Consider the following 19,482-nt stretch of genomic DNA (forward strand, 5'->3'; position numbering starts at 1 on the left):
AACTGTCCGGCACAAATGTTTGTTTGCTGGGTGGAATGTGGATGCAGGTCAGCACTGAGATATACCTATTAGATGACCGTGACACCCATTTTCATGCCATAAAAAAAGAGACAATAGAGTTCATATCAAGTAGGACCCAAAATTTCTTTCTTTCTTTCTTTCTTTCCTTCTAAGATAGATAGATTTGTTTATTTTGTGTATGAGTGCTCTATCTGCATATACACCTACCCGCCAGAAGAGGGCATCAGATCTCATTATAGATGATTATGAACTCAGGACCTGTGAAGGTCAGGCAGTCCTAACTGCTGAGCCGTCTCTGCAGCCCTCTTGGTTTATAATGTAAGAAACATATAGACATAATTGTGATCTCTTTTCAGGCTTCAGCTCTGGCAGCATGGACTATGGTATGGTTGGCGGCAAGGAGGCTGGAACTGAGTCTCGCTTCAAGCAGTGGACCTCCATGATGGAAGGGCTGCCTTCTGTGGCCACACAAGAAGCCACCATGCACAAAAACGGTGAGAAAACAGCCTTATGTTTGTAGCAGAATTTTCTGATCCCTACTCAGACCTTGACCAAGTATCCTGCATGTTTTGTTGGCTTTGTCTGTGTGTGCTTGTGTTTTCTCTTTGAAACTGGGTCTTTCTTTATATTCTAGGCTGGCTTGGAACTCTCAGAAATCTGCCTACCTTGGCCTCTACAGTGCTGACATTAAAGGCATTGTCCCACCACACTTTTTTTGGTGTTTCAAGACACGGTTTCTCTGTGTAGCCTTGCCTGTCCTGACTCACTTTGTAGACCAGGCTGGCTTTGAACTCACAGCGATCTGCCTGCCTCTGCCTCCCAAGTGCTGGGATTTAAGGCGTGCACCACCACTGCCCAGCTTCCCATCACACCTTTAAGGCAGTATCTCAGGAAGGCTTAGTGTGCAAAATTCCACCACTCAGGAGGTAGAGGCAGGTAGATCTCTATGAGTTCAAGTCCAGTAAATTCCAGACCAGTATGGCAAGATCCTTTCTCAAAAAAAATTATGTGGTGTGTGTGTGTGTGTGTGTGTGTGTGTATTTATGTAAATGAATAATTGCAGTGTCTTTCTTGTCATGCTGACCTTGAACTCAAAAAGTTCTACTACCATAATCTTCTGTGTACTGGGATTAACAGTGTATGCCACCATGCCTTGTTTTTTATTTTATTCTTTTAATTTTATTCTTTTAAACTCTATGTGTATACATATTTTGTCTTCCACATACATGCAGTTTCTTCAGAGGCCAAGAAAGGGCGATAGAGTACCAGGGGCTGGAGTTTAGATGACTGTAAGCCACCATGTGGATGCTGGGAATCAAACCAGTGCCCTATAGAAAAGCAGCCAGTGCTCTTAAGTACTGAGCCATCTCTTTAGCCCTTCCTTTTTCTTTCTTTTCTTTTCTTTTCTTTTCTTTTTTTTTTTTTTTTTTTTTTTTTTTTTTTTTTTTTTTTTTTTTTTTTTTTTTTTTTTTTGGTGCATTGGTGTTTTGCCTGCACGTATGTCTTTAAGGGTGTCAGGTCCCTGGGAACTGAGGTTACAGACAGCTGTGAGCTGCCATGTGGTTGCTGGGAATTGAACTCAGGTCTTCTGTAAGAATAGCCAATGCTCTTAACTGCTGAGCCATCTCTCCAGCCAACCCCCCCCCCTTTTTTTTTTTTTAAAGCACACCTTTGCTTTTTACACAAGTCTCTTGATAATGTCCCTAAGTTTTATGATCACCTATCAGGAAGGTTTGACTTGCAATTCATATCACAAAGCATTTAAAGGATTCTGGTTAAGGATGACATAATGTCCCACTTGGCATGGGATTGAGAAAATAGTTTTGAACTTATGCACCCATAAGACTAAAACCCTATTTAAGCATCTGAAAGAACAGAATCCTCTTGCTGAGGTTTTTGTTTGGTTGGCTTGGTTTGGTTTTCTAAGACAGGGTCTTGCTATGAATTTGAAGTTCGTGCTACTCTCAAACTCCTTCCCTTAACGGTTTTTGGGGGATTAGAGATCAATATCAGATTTCAAAAATTCCTGCCCTAAGCTGAGTATGGTTGTGCATGCAAATTGAATACCAGCTTGAGCAGCACAGTTCAAGGAATACTGGGAGACATAGTGAAGCCCTGTCTCAGAAAAAGCAGCTCTCCCTAATCTCTAAAAGATGGCTAGTACATGAGAATTCATAAGGTTTGGGCTTCTCCAGAGCCCCTTGTTCTTTGTGAATTTGTGTCCCACCAGACAACATCAGAGTCTTATTATAAATGTGGATTAGCCTTGTCTGACCATAATTTCCTTTAAGAGCTTATCCATTTCCCTAGAAAACAGATAAGAGGTCTGGACCTTCTTTCAGCCTTCAATGCAATGCTTGTTTCGTTTGTCAATATTTCACTTGGACTCAGGGTTGTCCTCATTGGAATCAATATAGATGACTGTCTGGTTGTCCCTACTGCAGAGCCCTGGCAAACTTAGCCCAGCCAACTCATTCAGTCTGTAGCCTTTCAGACTTCCATTAAAACCCTCTTTAGCAAGCCTTTAGAAGTCCTCTTTAGTAATCCCATCCAGAGACCAAGAATGAGCTGCCCACAGCTTTCTGCCTACCCTGCTAAGCATATCAAAACCAAGAAAACTTTTCTGAATTACAAAGTCTGTTTTATGGACTGAGTAACCCTAATCCTGTGTCATCCATAGCATTGGGCACTTTCATAGCTCCCTTTGGCTAGTGATTTGCCAGCTCTGGATAATAAATATAAAATGGCATATGAAACGATATCTCAGAAGTGCAGTATCCTCTCTCCTCATCAGAGGGGATAATGTTTTCCTTATTTTCTTAGCAATCACCAGGATAATTGAGCTTTTCATTTTACATTACCTCACTGTACTATGCCTCCAAACCACATTTCTGTCATTGTCCACGGAAAAGCAAATGTCCTCTTAACATAAAATGGAGACAATTTAATAATATTCCCATAGTCCAAACCAAACAGATTGCTTAGTCAATATTATATAAGCATTTTACTACATTACCCTGAAAATCATTCTGTGTGCTCATGATCAACACCCTAAGAGGTGAATTACAGACTATATGAACTTTATTTTGGAAATAAGGAAAATAGTCTCCCATGCGCTCCTGAATTTTTACTTAAAGTAAAAATTTATTGTTATTGTTAACGAATTTTAAGCTTTCAGCCTTTCCTATTGAAAATGCTTGAAGGCAGTACTAACAAGGCCACAGGAATAACCCTTGGGATACAGTGACAAAGGATTTGCTGTTCTCTATGTATGAGGCCCTGGGCTCAGAAATACAGAGTTCATTGCTGGCATGCTGGCAAAGACCTTGGGCAGGAACTCCACCTCATTGCCTTGGAATTTAAAGCAATTGCAGATGGCTTTTTCTCCTGTGGACTCTGTACACTGCCAATTCCAGATAACCCAAGCTCAACCAGCCTTTAAGAGCTGGGGCAAAAGCTGGGTGGTGATTGTGTACACCCTTAATCCTAGCACTCAGGAGGCCACAAGCAGATCTCTGTGAGTTCAAGGCCAGCCTGGTCTACAGACTGGGTTCCAGGATAACCCAAGGCTACACAGAGAAACCCTGTCTACAGGGTAAAGGGTAGAACTGGGGTAGAAAGCATCAATAGAAAGATCATGTAAGGGCATTGAAGAGATGGCTCAGAGGTTAAGAGCACAAGCTGCTCTCCCAAAGGTCCTGAGTTCAGTTCCCAGCAACCACATGGTGGCTCACAACTATACTATACTATACTGTACTGTACTATACTGAGATCTGGTGCCCTCTTCTGCCGTGCAAGCAAAACACTGTATACATAATAAATAAAAGAAAGAAAGAAAGATCACTGAAGGAGCTGGGCACAGTGGCTCCCCCCTGCACTCAGGGAAGCAGAAGTAGGCAGATCATTATGAATTCAAGGACAGCCTGGTCTACAAAGTGACTCCAGGACAGCCAAGGCTATACAGAGGAAACCTTATCTTTGAGGGGGCTGGAGAGATGGCTCAGAGGTTAAGAGCACTGGCTGCTCTTTCCTAGGTCCTGAATTCAATTCCCAGCAACCACATGGTGGCTCACAACCATCTATAATGAGATCTGACACCCTCTTCTGTTGTGCAATTGTACATGCAGACACAACATTGTATACATAATAAATAAATAAATCTTTAAAAAACAAAAAAACAATCTGTCTTTGAGTTCCTCAAAGGCAGGGTGAGGTAGAAGGTTGTTTACTAAGGGTGTGTGTGTTGTCATAAAAGGGTGTCAGACCCCCCAGAATGGACTTACAGACAGTTGTGAGCAGTTGTATGGGTACTAGGAATCAAATCTAGACCCTCTGAGTCCCCTAGAGCTCTCTTGCTCCCTCCCTCTCCGTGTGTGTGTGTGTGTGTGTGTGTGTGTGTGTGTGTGTGTGTCTGTCTGTCTGTCTGTCTGTCTCTCGCTCTCTGTGTGTCTGTGTGTGTATCTGTCTTTCTGTGTCTGTCTGTCTGTGTGTGTGTCTGTCTCTCTCTCTCTCTCTCTCTCTCTCTCTCTCTCTCTCTCTCTCTCTCTCTCTCTATCTCGTTTTCCGAGACAGGATTTCTATGTGTAGCCTCACAAAGATCTGCCCACCTCTGCCTCCTTGAGTACTGGGATTAAAGGCGTGTGCCACCACACCCACCTTAGAGCTCTATAATTTGTCAATTTTTTTCTTTCTTTTCTCAGGCGCTATAGTGGCCCCTGGTAAGACCCGAGGAGGATCACCATACAACCAGTTTGATATAATCCCAGGTGATACACTGGGTGGCCATACGGGTCCTGCTGGTGATAGCTGGTTACCTGCCAAATCTCCACCGACTAATAAAATCGGAAGTAAATCCAGCAATGCCAGTTGGCCTCCAGGTATTGTTCATAAACTGCTTTTTCTGTTAAGTTCAGATTCTGAACACATTGCTTGCACAGCTCGCTTTACTACCCCATGCTTTCTTTTCTGCATATAGTAGTTTTAGTCTGATAAAGGTAAGGCATGCACTCTGAAGTGTGCAATGGGAAAAGAAAAGTTAGGGATAAAGGAAGAGGCTTTGTAGCTGGGACTTGACATTTGTCCTGTGTGTAAAATGCTTTGCAACATGTGCGTTGAATTGGTAGGCATAGTCATTCATTAGATAGGTCATTTATCCGCCCCAGGTACAGTGATGAATTCATTAAGATTCATACCTCTTTCTTGCTCCCTCCTTCTTCCTTCTCCTCCCCTTTGTCTCTGTCTTCTGTTTTCATTACAGAAAATTTAATAAAGCAAAAGTATAAATCAGTAATTATCCTTCGGTCCATATGTAATTCTGACATAAATGTGTGTAACTACATTTTATTAGAGTGAAATGAAACAACACCTCCTGATCGTATATAATACATACTGCTCTTCTCAATATAATATCAGTTTGTTAATGCTATCACATAACTTTAAATATAGCTTCAATAAAAACATGGTAAGCTTTATAGTCTAGGTGTTCTTTCTATTTTTTTTTCTTTTATTTATTTATTTAATTATTTTTGGTTTTTTGGGTTTTTGTTTGTTTGTTTTGTTTTTTGAGACAGGGTTTCTCTGTGTAGCCTTAGCTGTCCTGGAACACACTCTGTAGACCAGGCTGGCCTCAAACTCACAGTGATCCACCTGCCTCTACCTCCCAAGTGCTGGGATTAAAGGCATGCGCCGCCATGCCTGGCCTTAGTCTAGGTTTTCTTATGATCCGTTAAATTACTCCCAACTATCCCTAGACAGTCTATGAAGCAATGGTCACTTACATTTCATTTTATTGTGTGCTTTTGGCAAATACCTAATAAGAACAATGGGAAAGGTCACTGGTCTTGAACCAGATTTTTCTCCTAGTTTTTGGCCTCACTTCATTAGACACCAGCTTCAGCTTCCTTATGATCTGACTTCCTGTAGTAGCTAGAAAATCAGGTATGGGGCCAGGCCTTTATGGGCATGGTCCAGTGCACTGCCAGACAGATGAATGAATGGACAGACAGTGTGCTAACAGACACGTGCTGTACTGACAAGCGCTTGTTCAGAGTAAACTTTTTTATTTCACGATGAAAATCTGATACACAATAGATTGCATTATTTAGATATAGCACATACTTTTTGAATCAATTTTAATTTAGATTTTCTTAATGCTTCTACCTCCCTTTCAATCCCTCGACTCTAGTAGGAGAGAAGGAAGTTGGAAGAGACAGGGGACGTAGACCTCTCTAGACTTAATGCTGGCTGCCTAGAGTGGTTGGGTTCTTTGGGAAAACACCAACAGCCGCCTTCTTTCTCCGTCCATCTTCTATATGTCTCTCAGAGTGTTCCTGAAATCTCTGGGCGCTAATATTTATACCCTTCCACAGTCCTCAGAATTAAACTAACTGCAACTCGTATCAGCTGTAGACAAACTAAAGCAGCCCAATATCCCACACTTGGGATTAAACATGTTTACATAGCATAACTGAGTTTTTAAAGAAACTCAAAACTTCCACTACATTTAGACTGTTCACGGGACCATGTTTTTTTCTACTAAACAGTTATTTTGGCATAATAATAAATAAAAATTTAAAATATTTAAGTTTAAAATATGTTAGCAGCCGGGCATGGTGGCGCATGCCTTTAATCCCAGCACTTGGGAGGCAGAGGCAGGCGGATCGCTGTGAGTTCGAGGCCAGCCTGGTCTACAAAGTGAGTCCAGGACAGCCAAGGCTACACAGAGAAACCCTGTCTCGAAAAACAAAACAAAACAAAACAAAAATATGTTAGCACTCTCCTATCCCTAACATTTCTTCTTGTCTTAGAATTCCAACCAGGAGTGCCATGGAAAGGTATCCAAAATATTGACCCTGAATCTGACCCCTATGTCACCCCAGGAAGTGTGCTGGGGGGTACAGCCACATCTCCCATTGTAGATACTGACCACCAGCTGCTGCGGGATAACACCACAGGTACGTGAGTGCTGCAGACTTGTGCATTTCATTAAATAGCATCTCCATAGTTAGCCTGTGGCCTTGTTTCTATTCATAGTACCTGATAATTTAACCAGAAAATAGAAGAATATTGCTTTTTACATGAGTATTGTTGGGTTGCATTTGTTTTCCCTCCTATTTGAGTTTAAATGAAATACACACAAAGTTTCCTGTTATACTGACATTTGTCTCCAATATCTTCTTCTTCTTCTTCATTTATCACCTCAAGGGTCTAATTCTTCCCTCAACACCTCGCTGCCTTCACCTGGTGCCTGGCCCTACAGTGCCTCTGACAACTCCTTTACCAACGTTCATAGCACTTCAGGTACTCGGGGGCTTTTCCCTCTTGGTTAGCAGTGGACGGTGAAGCTCCTCGATCACTGGTGGTTGCTTCCTAAGGAGTGTCTGTGAAGGACATGAAGCACATAGGTCAGCACAGATGGAAGCACAGCCTTTCCACGCACCCAGCATCCACTCCTGGCCTCCTAGTCTCACAGAGATAGCATAGGTAACACAGGACTACATTGGTCAAGGCCAGTGGGAATAGAATCTTATACAGCTGGGGGTATTCAGAAGGCAGGCTGTGACTGATGACCAGATGTTTCTGTTAACTAGCCTGCCAAGGAAGACCAGTAGTTCACTCTGTATTAGCATTGAGGCAACCAGTAATGGCTTATTCTTCCCCAAAAATCTGACTTAGAGACATAATTTAAAAAAAAAAAAAAAAGATGGCCAGAGTCAAAAAGAGGACCTTGATTAATTTTCCAATAATACTTAACTTGTTGAGTTCCTTGTGATTTGTCAGGGGTGGGTGGGTTGGTTGGTTGGTTGGGTTTTGTCATGTATTTGTTTACTGAGGCTTTACACGAAATAGATTAGGAGCTAGAAACGTGGCTCAGTGGGTAAAGTGTTTCTGTGCTGTCCCCAGCACCCATATAAAAAAACAGGCACAGCTAGGCACACCTTTCATCCCAGCAGAGACAGGTATAGTTTCATGAGTTTGGGGCTAGCCTGATCTACATAGCAAGTTCCAGGATAGCCATACATTGTGAAACTCTGTCCCAAAAGAAAAAACTCAGCTATGGTGGCATACAACTGTAATACCAATGCTGAGGAGGCAGAGACAAGAAGATCCCTGGGTCTTGCTAGCTGGCCACTCTAGCCAGTTCAGTGAGTCTCAGGTTAAGGGAGAGAAGTTTTTTCTCCAACATATTATTTTTGTTATTTGGAAATTTCATACAATGCACCCTTATCACACACTCTTCTCATTCCTCCTAGGTCCATCCTCTCTACCTTGTGCACGCCCCCCCCCCCAAAAAATAACCCACAAAACTCATCAAGTCCAATTTGTCTTCACTGGAGCATGATCTAGGTGGAAAGAAACTGAGAAAGATACCTGATGTTGACTGCTGGCCTCCAAAAATACATCCCCATAAAACTAAGCATGCACATGTACACACAGAGCTGAGAAATAGGATAAGACTTCTGTGTGGTTTTGTCAGGATCTTATGTAGCCCTGCCTGGTCTGGAACTCACTATGAAGACCAGACTAGCCATCCCTGAACTTACAGCGATCCTCCTGCCTCTGAGCACTGAGCTTGCATAAAACAAATTCTCAGCGACCAGCAAATCCCAGTGAACTAATGATCCGCAGTTTCTTTTTCTTTCTAGTTCTGTCACATCAGCACACCCTTACCAAGTGTTGTAGTAAACTTAGCTTGAGCTCCTTGACTTTCTCCTACTGTGTGAATAGGTTACCCTCATTTTGTAGGTAAATGAGATCCAAAGATCTGGATACAGACAGAGTAATTGTAAATGATTCCCTGCAGGCTGCTTTGGTTATGTAGAAAAACCCTGTGTCAAAGACCAAACAAAAGTACTGTTACATTTTGCCTCAGAACTGCGTCTACACTACAGAGAAAGTGCCTCAGGGGTCCTTGTCCCCAGCTCCCTCCCTGTGTTACACTTGATAGGACACTATTTACTTATAAACTTACACTGAAGCTGACAGTAGGTAAAAGCTCCCACTGCACAAGCCTGTCAGTCTGAGTTTGAACTCGACATCCCACAGAAGGACAGAACCAACTCCAAAAAGTTGTCCTCTGACCTCCACACATGCACCCTGTAATGCGCACCTACACCCACATTCACACTTAGACATATACACCATAATATAATAACGAAACAAAAATTAAACTTCTGTCCAATTTTTCCTTTTGTTTATTTGATTAAAGAATATTTTGGGTTCTTTTTTCTGACATGGGGTCTCATACAGCTCAGGCTAGCCTTACATTCACTGTGAACCAGGCTGACCCCTACCTTCACCCCTCTTCCCCTCACTCCTCACATGCTTTACTATATGACTATAAAAAGCGTTGAGAGAGCTTGTTACCTAGTGGGCTCTGTTCCTTGGCCTCTGAAGCACTCTTCAGCCTCAGCCCTTAGCGGCTTGCCCACACAGGCATGCGCTTCCTTCTCTGGCACTCTCTGTTCCCTCACTCTCTGTTTCCTATAAAAGCCCAGATCCCACGAATTTTCCTCCTGCAGTTGGAGGAAGACTCAACTTTCCTATCCTGAGAACTGTCTTTCCTCCCTGCCTCAGTCCCTTAGTGTTTTCTCCACCTTTCTTCCCTCCCTCCCTCTCTGGACCCCAGGCTTTCTCTCAGTAAATATATTTCAAAGTCATATATTTCATTTCCAATGCTCTTGCTCCATTCTCACCCTAGGTTTTGTTTTATTGTTTGGAGATGGGGTTTCTCTGTGTAACCTTGGCTGTCCTGGAACTAACTCTGTACCAGGCTGGACTCAAACTCACAGACATCTGCCTGCCTCTGCCTCCCGAGTGCCGAGATTAAAGGTGTGCACCACCACAGCCAGGCATTGTTTGTTGGTTTTGCGCTGATTCTCATAGCAACGCTACTGCAATTTACTTAGCCACAGTGTCCCTGTGGCCTCTTTGTCTGCTCCCATGAAAATTGAAAGGAGAAGCTGGGCATGGTGGCGCACGCCTTTAATCCCAGCACTCGGGAGGCAGAGGCAGGCAGATACCTGTGAGTTCGAGGCCAGCCTGGTCTACAAAGTGAGTCTAGGATGGCCAAGGCTACACAGAGAAACCCTGTCTCGAAAAACCAAAAAAAAAGAAAGAAAGAAAATTGAAAGGAGAGGGGCTAGAGAGATGGCTCAGGGATTAAAAGTGCTGCCTGCTCTTCCTGAGGTCCTGAGTTCAATTTCCAGCAACCACGTGGTAGCTCACAACCATCTGTAATGTGATCTGATGCCCTCTTCTGCAGATAAAGTACTCATATACAATAAAGAAAGAAAGAAAGAAAGGGCTGGAGAGGTGGCTCAGAGGTGAAGAGCACTGACTGCTCTTCCAGAGGTCCTGAGTTCAATTCCCGGCAACCACATGGTGGCTCACAACCATCTATAATGTAATCTTATGCTCTCTTCTGGCCTGCAGGTGTACATTCAGGCAGAACACTGTATACATAATAAATAAATATTTTAAAATTAAAAAAAAAGAAAATTGCAAGGGGATGTACTCATACAAGGAGCTTATGTTGAACTGGGATTTCCTTTTTCTTGCTTTCCTGAGCCTATCCCTTGATGTGAACCCTTCAGACCTATCTTAGCAGATAGGTCTCTGCTGGCCCCTAAGGTTTCTCTTCTGTGTACTGAACATATGCGCTCTTGCCAAGGTTACTAGTTCTGTCTCCCATCAAAACCAGACGCTCTGCAAGATAATTGTATTACCCACAGTGCTGTCCATTGACTTAAGCATAGTAAGCAGTAGTGATTATTTGATGTAATGTGCTTTTTTAGACTCGTTTATTTTATTGTATGTGTGTGAGTGTTTGCCTGCATGTATGTGTATCACATATGCAGCTAGCGCCCATAGGTGTCAAAAGAGAGAGTGAGCTTCCCCTGGAGTTCAGATGGTTGTGAGCCAGTATGTAGGTGATGGAAATAATGCTGGTGGCTGATGTATCAAGGCACAAGTGATGCATAACTCTGGGCCGGGGGGTGGGGGGGCATTCAGTAAGCATTTATGAGACTCTAGTTCTGTGGTGTTGGCATTCTGACCCTGTCTATTATCCTGACCTCTTTAGGAATACTTTCTTCATGAGTTTGCCCTCTCTTTCAAGTTGTGTTTACCCAAGGAAGTAGTGGGAGATTAGCTACCTCATTAAATCTTCAATTCACATGAGGACTTTTGTCAGTTTAGAGTCATTTTAAATTTTTATATTCAACATACTCAAAGAACAGTTATTTTCACATTGATGGTCTTAAAATGTATGCTTCTTGCTACTTTTCAATTCTTTTGAAAGAAAGTTCATGGAGCCCAGGATTGCCTCAGCCTCAGAACTGTGACTTTATAAAATACAAATATAGACATGTTTGTATGCAGACATGTGCTGTCTGTGTCTATTTGTGGGCAGGTGCCCATCTAACCTGACTGATTCCCAACTTTTCTCTTCTCACAGCAAAGTTCCCTGATTACAAATCCACGTGGTCCCCAGATCCCATAGGACACAACCCCACTCATCTCTCCAACAAGATGTGGAAAAACCACATCTCCTCCAGGAACACTACACCGCTGCCCCGCCCACCTCCTGGCCTGACCAACCCCAAACCGGCATCTCCCTGGAGCAGCACAGCACCCCGATCAGTCCGGGGATGGGGGACACAGGACTCTCGGATTGCCTCGGGTAAGGATGGTCGGCTGTGCAGGACCATGGGAAGGATATGGAGGAGAGAGTGGTTGTCTGGAAGAGGAAAAAGCAACTTTTGATTGAAAAGTCGCAGTCAGCCCAGATGAAAGGACCCATTTTACATAAAGTAAAAATGTGCAACTATAGCTGGGCGTAGTAGCATACGCCTTTAATCCCAGCACTCAGGAGGCAGAGGCGGGTGGATCTCTGTGAGTTCGAGGCCAGCCTGGTCTACACAGCAAGTCTAGGACAGCAGGGCTACACAGAGAAACCCTGTCTCGAAAAACCAAAAGAGGGGGAGGGGTGAACTATAGATGAGGGGCACTGGGAGGGAATATTGTCCCACAAATAAGTGACTGAATTCACTGGGGTCAAGGACTAGAAAAGACCAAAAAGGTCAGGGTTAGGTTTAAAAAGAGAGATGGTAGGCATAGTAGCATGAGCCTTTAATCCCAGCACTCGGGAGGCAGAGACAGGGGGATCTCTGTGAGTTTGAGGCCATTTTGGTCTACAAAGAGGGTCCAGAACAGCCAAGGCTACACAGAGAAACCCTGTCTGGAAAAACCAGGGGTGGGGAGGGGGGTTAGGGGTGAGAGGACATATGGTCTGCATGAAAATGTCCCCTTTGTGGTTCCCTGAGAATTTTGCTGGTTTGGTTGTGTGTGTTTTCACTTTCCCTCATTCTTCCTTACAGCCTCTACCTGGAGTGATGGTGGCTCTGTACGTCCTAGTTACTGGCTGGTTCTACACAATCTCACTCCACAGGTAACCTCGCTTTCTTGAGGTTTTCTAGATAGTGTTGATTTTGTTTAAAGAGAGAGGAGCTGTGCATAGTGGCATACACCTTAAGTCCCCAGCACTTGAGAGGCAGAGGCAGGTAGATGTCTGTGAGTTCAAGGCCAGCCAGGTCTACAAAGCAAGTTTTAGGGGTACATGGGGCTCTTGTGTAAAATAAAAGGGAAGAAACAGAGTGGAGGAGGTTGGTAGCTCTGAAGGGTCATTTATGAGACTAGAGAATGGTTCAGCAGTTAAGAAAGTTTGCTGCCCCTCGCCTTTAATCCCAGCACCTGGGAGGCAGAGGCAGGCGGATCACTGAGTTCGAGGCCAGAGGCCAGCCTGGTCTACAGAGTGAATCTAGGATGGCCAAGGCTACACAGAGAAACCCTGTCTCAGGAAAAAAAAAAAAAAGTTTGCTGCTGATGCAGAGCACCCAAGTTTGTTCCCAGCCCCTACATCAGATGCCGGTCAGTCTGGATGTAGAAGCTCTGACGCCCTCCTCTAGTCTATAAAGAGAGCTCGTTTACTTCATGGCCTCCAGGCCTCACACTCACATAATTCTAGAGATGAGAAGAGTCTAAATAGCAGTGAGAGTGAGTTTGTGTGACCTGCTGAAGAGCTAGTGTGTTGTGTAGATATGCTAGTTGGAATCCGGAACCAAATAAAATGTTACCAGCAGGGGCTCAGTTGGTAAAGTGGCACTGTGAGATTCTCAGACCCTTTAGCATGCTAGGGTCTGTTTGGATTCTCTGTGGGCAAATGCAGTTTGCTATAAACTTATTTGCCCAGTTAACCTATTAATGGCAGGTAAATCACAAGACTCTATTTCTAGGCACATTTGAGAAAGGAATTTTTTTTACCATGATGTCTGATCAGCTCAGAAGTCTCAGTTTAAGGCCAGGTTTGGTGTTGCATGCCACTGGGAGGCAGAGGTAGATGGATCTCCTGAGGCCAGCCTGGTCTACATAGAGAGTTCCAGGTCAACCAGGGCTATGTAGTCAAGAAAGAGAGAAAGAGAAGGGGGTGGGGGGAGAGGAAAAGAAGGAAATGTCCAGGTTTGTTTCCTTAGCTAATAGTTGACAAAACTGTAAAGAGTCATGTGTGGGGACAGGAGTGATACTGATACTGGGATCCAACCCAGGGCTTCTTACACGGTCAGCAAGCACTCTTGCCTCTGACTTCAACCCCAGTATGAACAGCCAAGCATGGTAATGCTCAAGATCACACTGTGTAGTGGTTATGATGTGGGTAGGATGAGAAGCAATAAGAGGTAACCAGGTTTGGTTTGGTTTGGTTTGGTTTTTTGAGACAGGGTTTCTCTGTGTAGTCTTAGCTATCCTGGACTTTGTAGACCAGGCTGGCTTCGAAGTCACGGTGATCCGCCTGCCTCTGCCTCCCAAGTGCTAGGATTAAAGGTGTGCGCCCGGCGAGATACCCAGTTTTGAAAAGAGCCTAAGCATGCTAGCTACCCAGTCACTACTCCTCCTATCCACTAAAAAATAGTAAGTGTGGGCTGGAGAGATGGCTCAGAGGTTAAGAGCACTGACTGCTCTTCCAAAGGTCCTGAGTTCAATTCCCAGCAACCACATGGTGGCTCACAACCATCTATAACGAGATCTGGTGCCCTCTTCTGGCCTGTAGTTGTTACATGCAGGAGAACACTGTACACATAATAAATAAATCTTTTTTAAAAATAGTGTATATTACACATATAATAAAAGTAAAGTGGTACTGGCTGTGGTTTTGTCAGAAAGAGTTGATTCCTTTAACTATTAAGGCTGCCTAGTGAATAGACGGTGTCACTTCCAGCTGAAGCTGTCAGTAGAGCAAAGTCGGTACATGCTCAGTTGAGTTTCCATCACCAAAACTGCGTTTGAAGGACATCAGTCTCCTGGAAATGCATGTGCGCCATATGCCGACAAAGGCATGCAGGTGATGTCCCTCACCAAACATGCCGGCAGGGTTTTCTTTGATGGTTTTTGGTGGAGAGCTACCAGGAACTGCTGGGTTTTCTTCTTCAGGCAGTTGCTCCACCACTGGCTCTCACACATTACACAGCTTCTCAGTCATTCCCAACTGTAGCATATCTGTTCCAATGAGGGGAACTGAAATAGTGGGATGAAGGCTTTTAAATAAATGGATTAAAGCTGGGCGTGGTGGCGCACACCTTTATTCCCAGCACCTGGGAAGCATAGGTAGGTGGATCGCTGTGAGTTCAAGGCCAGCCTTATCTACAAAGTGAGCCTAGGACTGCCAAGGTAACCCAGAAAAACCCTATCCTGAAAAACTAAAAATAAATAAATAAAAATTTTAATGGGTTAAAGATCTTGTAAAATTAATCCATAGAGTAAATAGGTTTGTTTGTATAACTCCTGGATTGGGGAGACTACCATAATCTCCTCCAGCCTTGCGTCAGGTGGGCTTAGTTGAAAGGAGCTGGAAGTAGTCCCTGTGTGTGGCTGGAGGAGTGTGACAGTGTTGGAGTGGGCAGGTTTAACTGTCAGGTGCTCAGGGTGCTTTTCTCGTCTTCTCTCTGAGTACACACTTGTTGTTCTCTTTTTTAAAAGCAGATCATAGGCTGAATCTTATACTTTTATTTTTAGCTGTTTCTATAAAGACTTATCTTATTTACAAAATAGAAACAATGGATCCCAGTCTCATTCTTTCAGTGTCTTAGAAGTAGCCTGGCATGGTGGCTCATGCCTGTAACCTCAGAGGCAGAGGCAGGCAGATCGCAGTGAGTTTGAGGCCATCCTGGTCTACAAAGCGAATCCAGGACAGCCAAGGCTACACAGAGAAACCCTGTCATGACAAACAAACATGACAAACAAAAAAATGTCTTAGAATTTACCTTTCTCTTGCCACCTCATTATCTCACATGTGTGTGTTGTTATCTCTTAGATTGATGGGTCAACCTTGAGAACGATCTGCATGCAGCATGGTCCACTGCTGACATTCCATCTGAATCTAACCCAGGGTACTGCCCTCATCCGATACAGCACCAAACAAGAGGCAGCCAAGGCCCAGACTGCACTGCACATGTAAGTATCGTGTAAGAAGCCAGCAACCATCTAGACAAGCACACACAATGCCCAATTCTGGTCCTGCTTACTTAAACAGTGACATAAGCATCCACTCAAGAGCATTAGTCATGTGTACACTTACAAATCCTGAGGCGGCGGCCTTTTCTACCTAGCTCAGGGTTGTCTAGTGTATGTCATAGGCTCATACTCCAAATTTCAAAAGTAAGTAGGTAGTAAATTATAAGTACTACAAACAAGGCCAGTGTTTATGAAAATGCAAAACATTCTGAATGCTATTATTTTTGATGTTAGAATCTAGCTGGTTACTGTTGCAGAATGTAGATAAGAAATTGTTGGTTGGTTGGCTGGCTGTCTGGCTGCCTGGTTTCTTGAGCCAGGATCTCTATACATAGCCCTAGTTGTCATGGACCTCCTATGGAGACCAGGGTGGCCTTGAACTCACAAAGATCTCCCTGCCTCTGCCTCCTAATGCTAAGATTAATGGTGTGCACCACCACACCCAGCCCAAAAAAGAAAGTATATAGCTGTGGGTAGCAGGGGCTTTGCATGATGTGGACACAGTGGATCAGATTCCGACCATTCTTTCCCACCCTGTCAGACTGGTAGACAGCGAAGTGTTCACTCCCTTTGACCACAGATAACCATGACAAACACCAGTAAGTTACAGCAAGGTCCCAGTAGCAGTGCCTGCTCTAACAGAACGGTGCTCTAGTGTTGGCACTGGCTTGCCTGCTGTTACTATGGGTGGAGTTCTTCTTTACCTCACATGGAGTTTTAAAAACTGACATTTTCTTCTTTTGTAAGACATGAAATGTTTTGAAAATAGTTTTAGATTCACAGCAAAATTGAGAGGATGGGACAGCGACTTCCCATAATCCTCCTGACCACTCTCAATGACACCTCTCCTGTCGTCATCTCTCACGACTGTGGTCCATTTGTTGCAGTTTATGGATATTCATTAGCACCTAATCCACCAAAGTCCACAGTTTACATTAGGGTTCAGTTTACCTCCTGGGTCACTGTTGGTGGTGAGGGTGAACAAATAAATGCTCATGCATCCACCATCACACCATTCTTGTGTCATTTAGAGTGGTGCCATTGCCCTAAAAGTCCTCCATGCTCTATGTTCTCTCTATGTCTGTGTGTCTCTTACAAGCACTTGCAAGCGCACACCCACACACACCACACAGGTGGGCTGGAGACAATAGCTCAGTTCTTGCTTAGCATGCATAAATCCCTAGGTTTAGGCCCCAGTACTTCATAAACCATGCACGATGGCACACACCTGTAACCTCAGCCCCGGGGAGGTAGAGGCAAAAGGTTGAGTTCAAAGCCAGCCTGGTCTATATTGAGGTCCATCTCTATCAATAAGCAAGCAGGCCCGAAGACAGCATAGCAGAGGGCTGGCCGCAGGTATCCCTTGTGTACATGGTCCCTCAGATCAATCACATCGCTGTTCTCCTCCTTTCTCCAGGTGTGTGTTGGGAAACACTACCATCCTAGCCGAGTTTGCCACTGAAGATGAAGTCAGCCGCTTTCTGGCTCAAGCTCAGCCCCCTACACCTGCAGCAACCCCAAGCGCACCCACCACAGGGTGGCAGTCACTGGAGACCAGCCAGAGCCAAGCAGACCCCGTTGGACCTGCGCTGAACCTTTTTGGTGGGTCCACTGGGCTCGGGCAGTGGAGCAGCAGCGCAGGTGGCAGCAGTGGGGCCGATCTTGCTGGCACTTCCTTGTGGGGCCCCCCAAACTATTCTTCTAGCTTGTGGGGAGTCCCAACGGTGGAAGACCCCCATAGGATGGGCAGCCCTGCCCCTTTACTACCTGGTGACCTTCTGGGAGGAGGGTCGGATTCAATCTGAACTTAGAACTTTCAACTCTGACCTCGTGACCTTTTTTGGAACAGCAGCAGCACTAACTTGACCTTTTCGTTTTTTTTTTCAACTTGCAATAAATACATTTTTAAAAGGAAAAAAGAAAACGGAGAGAGAAAAAAGGTGGGTCATTGACAGACTGTCTGAGCACATAGTTGCCTCCCTTAAAACTTCAGTTTTTTCGTTTGGAATATGAATCCAAAAAGAGAACATATCACTCTTGAAATACTTGAATCATGAACGCCAACCTAGAAAGACAATGTGAAGCAAGTACACATACCATTTAAATTTAAACACAAAAAAATTAAAAAAAATTAGTTTCTAGTTTTTCACTTTTTTCATGTTATATGGAAGTTGTTGCTAAGAAACATATATACTGAAAAAAATAGCTTTTTAACTTTGTTTGCACTGGGTGTGTTTCCGTCCTTAGGTCTACCATGTTTGGGTGGGAGGGAAATTCAAAAGAATTGTTGGGGGAGGGGGGAGGGAAGACTTGACGGAGCCTCACTTTAAAAACAAAACAAAAAAAAAAAACCTTTAAAAAAAAAAAAAAGGAAAATTTTTGTGATTGGCTGGTTGATAAATACCAGTGTGTTCTGGCACATGTAACTGCCCAGGCATGCTCGTTCTGGTATGTGTGTGCACGTGTGTTCATGTGCATTTGCGTGCATCCTCCTCTTTGTCTCTTATGTGTGTGCCTGCGTCCTACCCTCCTCGTCCTACCCCACCCTATTTCTCAGAAAGCTGCATTGCTGACAGTTTGCAGGCTGGCTGGCCGGCCATCCGCTCTTTATTATTTTTAACTATGAGAACACAGGAGCACAGGGAGCCGCTGCAACTCAAGCCACTTCTTCAGGCTGCATTGAAACGAAGGGTGCTTCTCAATGATGAGAGCGGCAGCCAGGAGGAGGTGAGGGTCCCCAGCTCCTGCTGACCTAGCCGCAGAGCTGAGCACTGCCACGTCCAGCAGCTGGGCGGGAGGTGCCTCTCAGAGCTGCTGTTGCTCACTGCTGTGCTGTGAAATAAGCAGCCACTGAGCACATGGGGGACTAAGTCCCAAGCAGGCCTTTTTTGCTACTTTGAATGGGAACAGATGATTCAGTCATTTTTAAATTGTGATGTTTTAAAAGCAGAAAAACTGTGTTCCCACTTTCCTGCATCATCAGGTATGAGAATTGTTTTTAAAGGAATCAGGTAAATGCAAATTAAGTAATTCCCGTTGGTTCTTACTATCATTGAGGAAAACAGCGCTAATTGTGAGCAGCCTCCTGGAAACATGGCAGCCCCTCCCTCTCTGCTCCTCTCTAGTTGAGCTGAGCATTACCTGTGCCAGGCCATGGGCGTTACAGCACCAGGCCATCACTGACAGAAACGTTTACTTATCGAATGTTCTTAAACCAGTGTGTACTTCAAGCGTCTCCCTTTGTTTCTGTGTTGTGTTTCCTGTGTCTGTGGTTTTGCTTAGGCAGACATAACTTAGCAAAGATTTAAGTATTGCACCTTGTTTTGGTTTTGACCTCTTTTTTTTCTTCCTTGTAATGTTTTTTTTTTTTTTTTTTTTTTTAAATTTTGGTATTTAAAGACTTTTTTTTTTTTTAAGCATCAATGTAGTAGTTCTCTGGGTCGAACAGGAGGCAATGTTTAATCCACAGTTATCACCAACACGTATGTACTATGTTGGAATCAAAATATATCAAATTGCTTATTGTAAAAAGAGTGAAGGCAAACCTGAAGGGGATCCTTACATAGTAAACGGCGGGCGGGCGGGCGGGGCCTGTGGGGGGGACTTGCTAGCACTTGTGTGGATGTCCCAGTCTGCATCGTACTGCTTGTTCAACATGAAGTGCCGACATTCTGTACCAGCAATTACCTGCCCATTCCAACCCCTGGTGGGAGCAGAGCTCTGCTGTCCTCTGTGACTTGCTGCTATTGAGGACAAGGGAGCTTTTCCTTCTTTAGCATCTTCAGTGAAGGATACAGCAATGCCTGATGTATTTGACTTTCAGCTTGTGTCTTTGTGGGTAGAGGGGTATGGATAGGGAAAAAAAGAAAAAGAAAAAAATGCATGTAAGTGGCTTTG

General features: G+C 44.1%; 1 protein-coding gene across 1 annotated transcript in view; it reads left to right on the forward strand.

Annotated features, from left to right (window-relative positions):
* Positions 1-19,159, forward strand: part of Tnrc6b (trinucleotide repeat containing adaptor 6B) — a 234,121-nt gene extending 214,962 nt beyond the window's left edge. Inside the window, 8 exon segments of the mRNA XM_051160026.1 lie at positions 378-515; positions 4,722-4,898; positions 6,828-6,974; positions 7,225-7,320; positions 11,480-11,704; positions 12,402-12,472; positions 15,386-15,525; positions 17,003-19,159. Of these exon segments, the coding sequence (XP_051015983.1) occupies positions 378-515; positions 4,722-4,898; positions 6,828-6,974; positions 7,225-7,320; positions 11,480-11,704; positions 12,402-12,472; positions 15,386-15,525; positions 17,003-17,390 (1,382 nt within the window). The 3' untranslated portion in view covers positions 17,391-19,159.
* The last annotated feature ends 323 nt before the right edge of the window (positions 19,160-19,482 follow it).

The sequence above is a fragment of the Acomys russatus genome, chromosome 17, assembly GCF_903995435.1.
Source record: "Acomys russatus chromosome 17, mAcoRus1.1, whole genome shotgun sequence".
Classification (NCBI taxonomy): domain Eukaryota; kingdom Metazoa; phylum Chordata; class Mammalia; order Rodentia; family Muridae; genus Acomys; species Acomys russatus.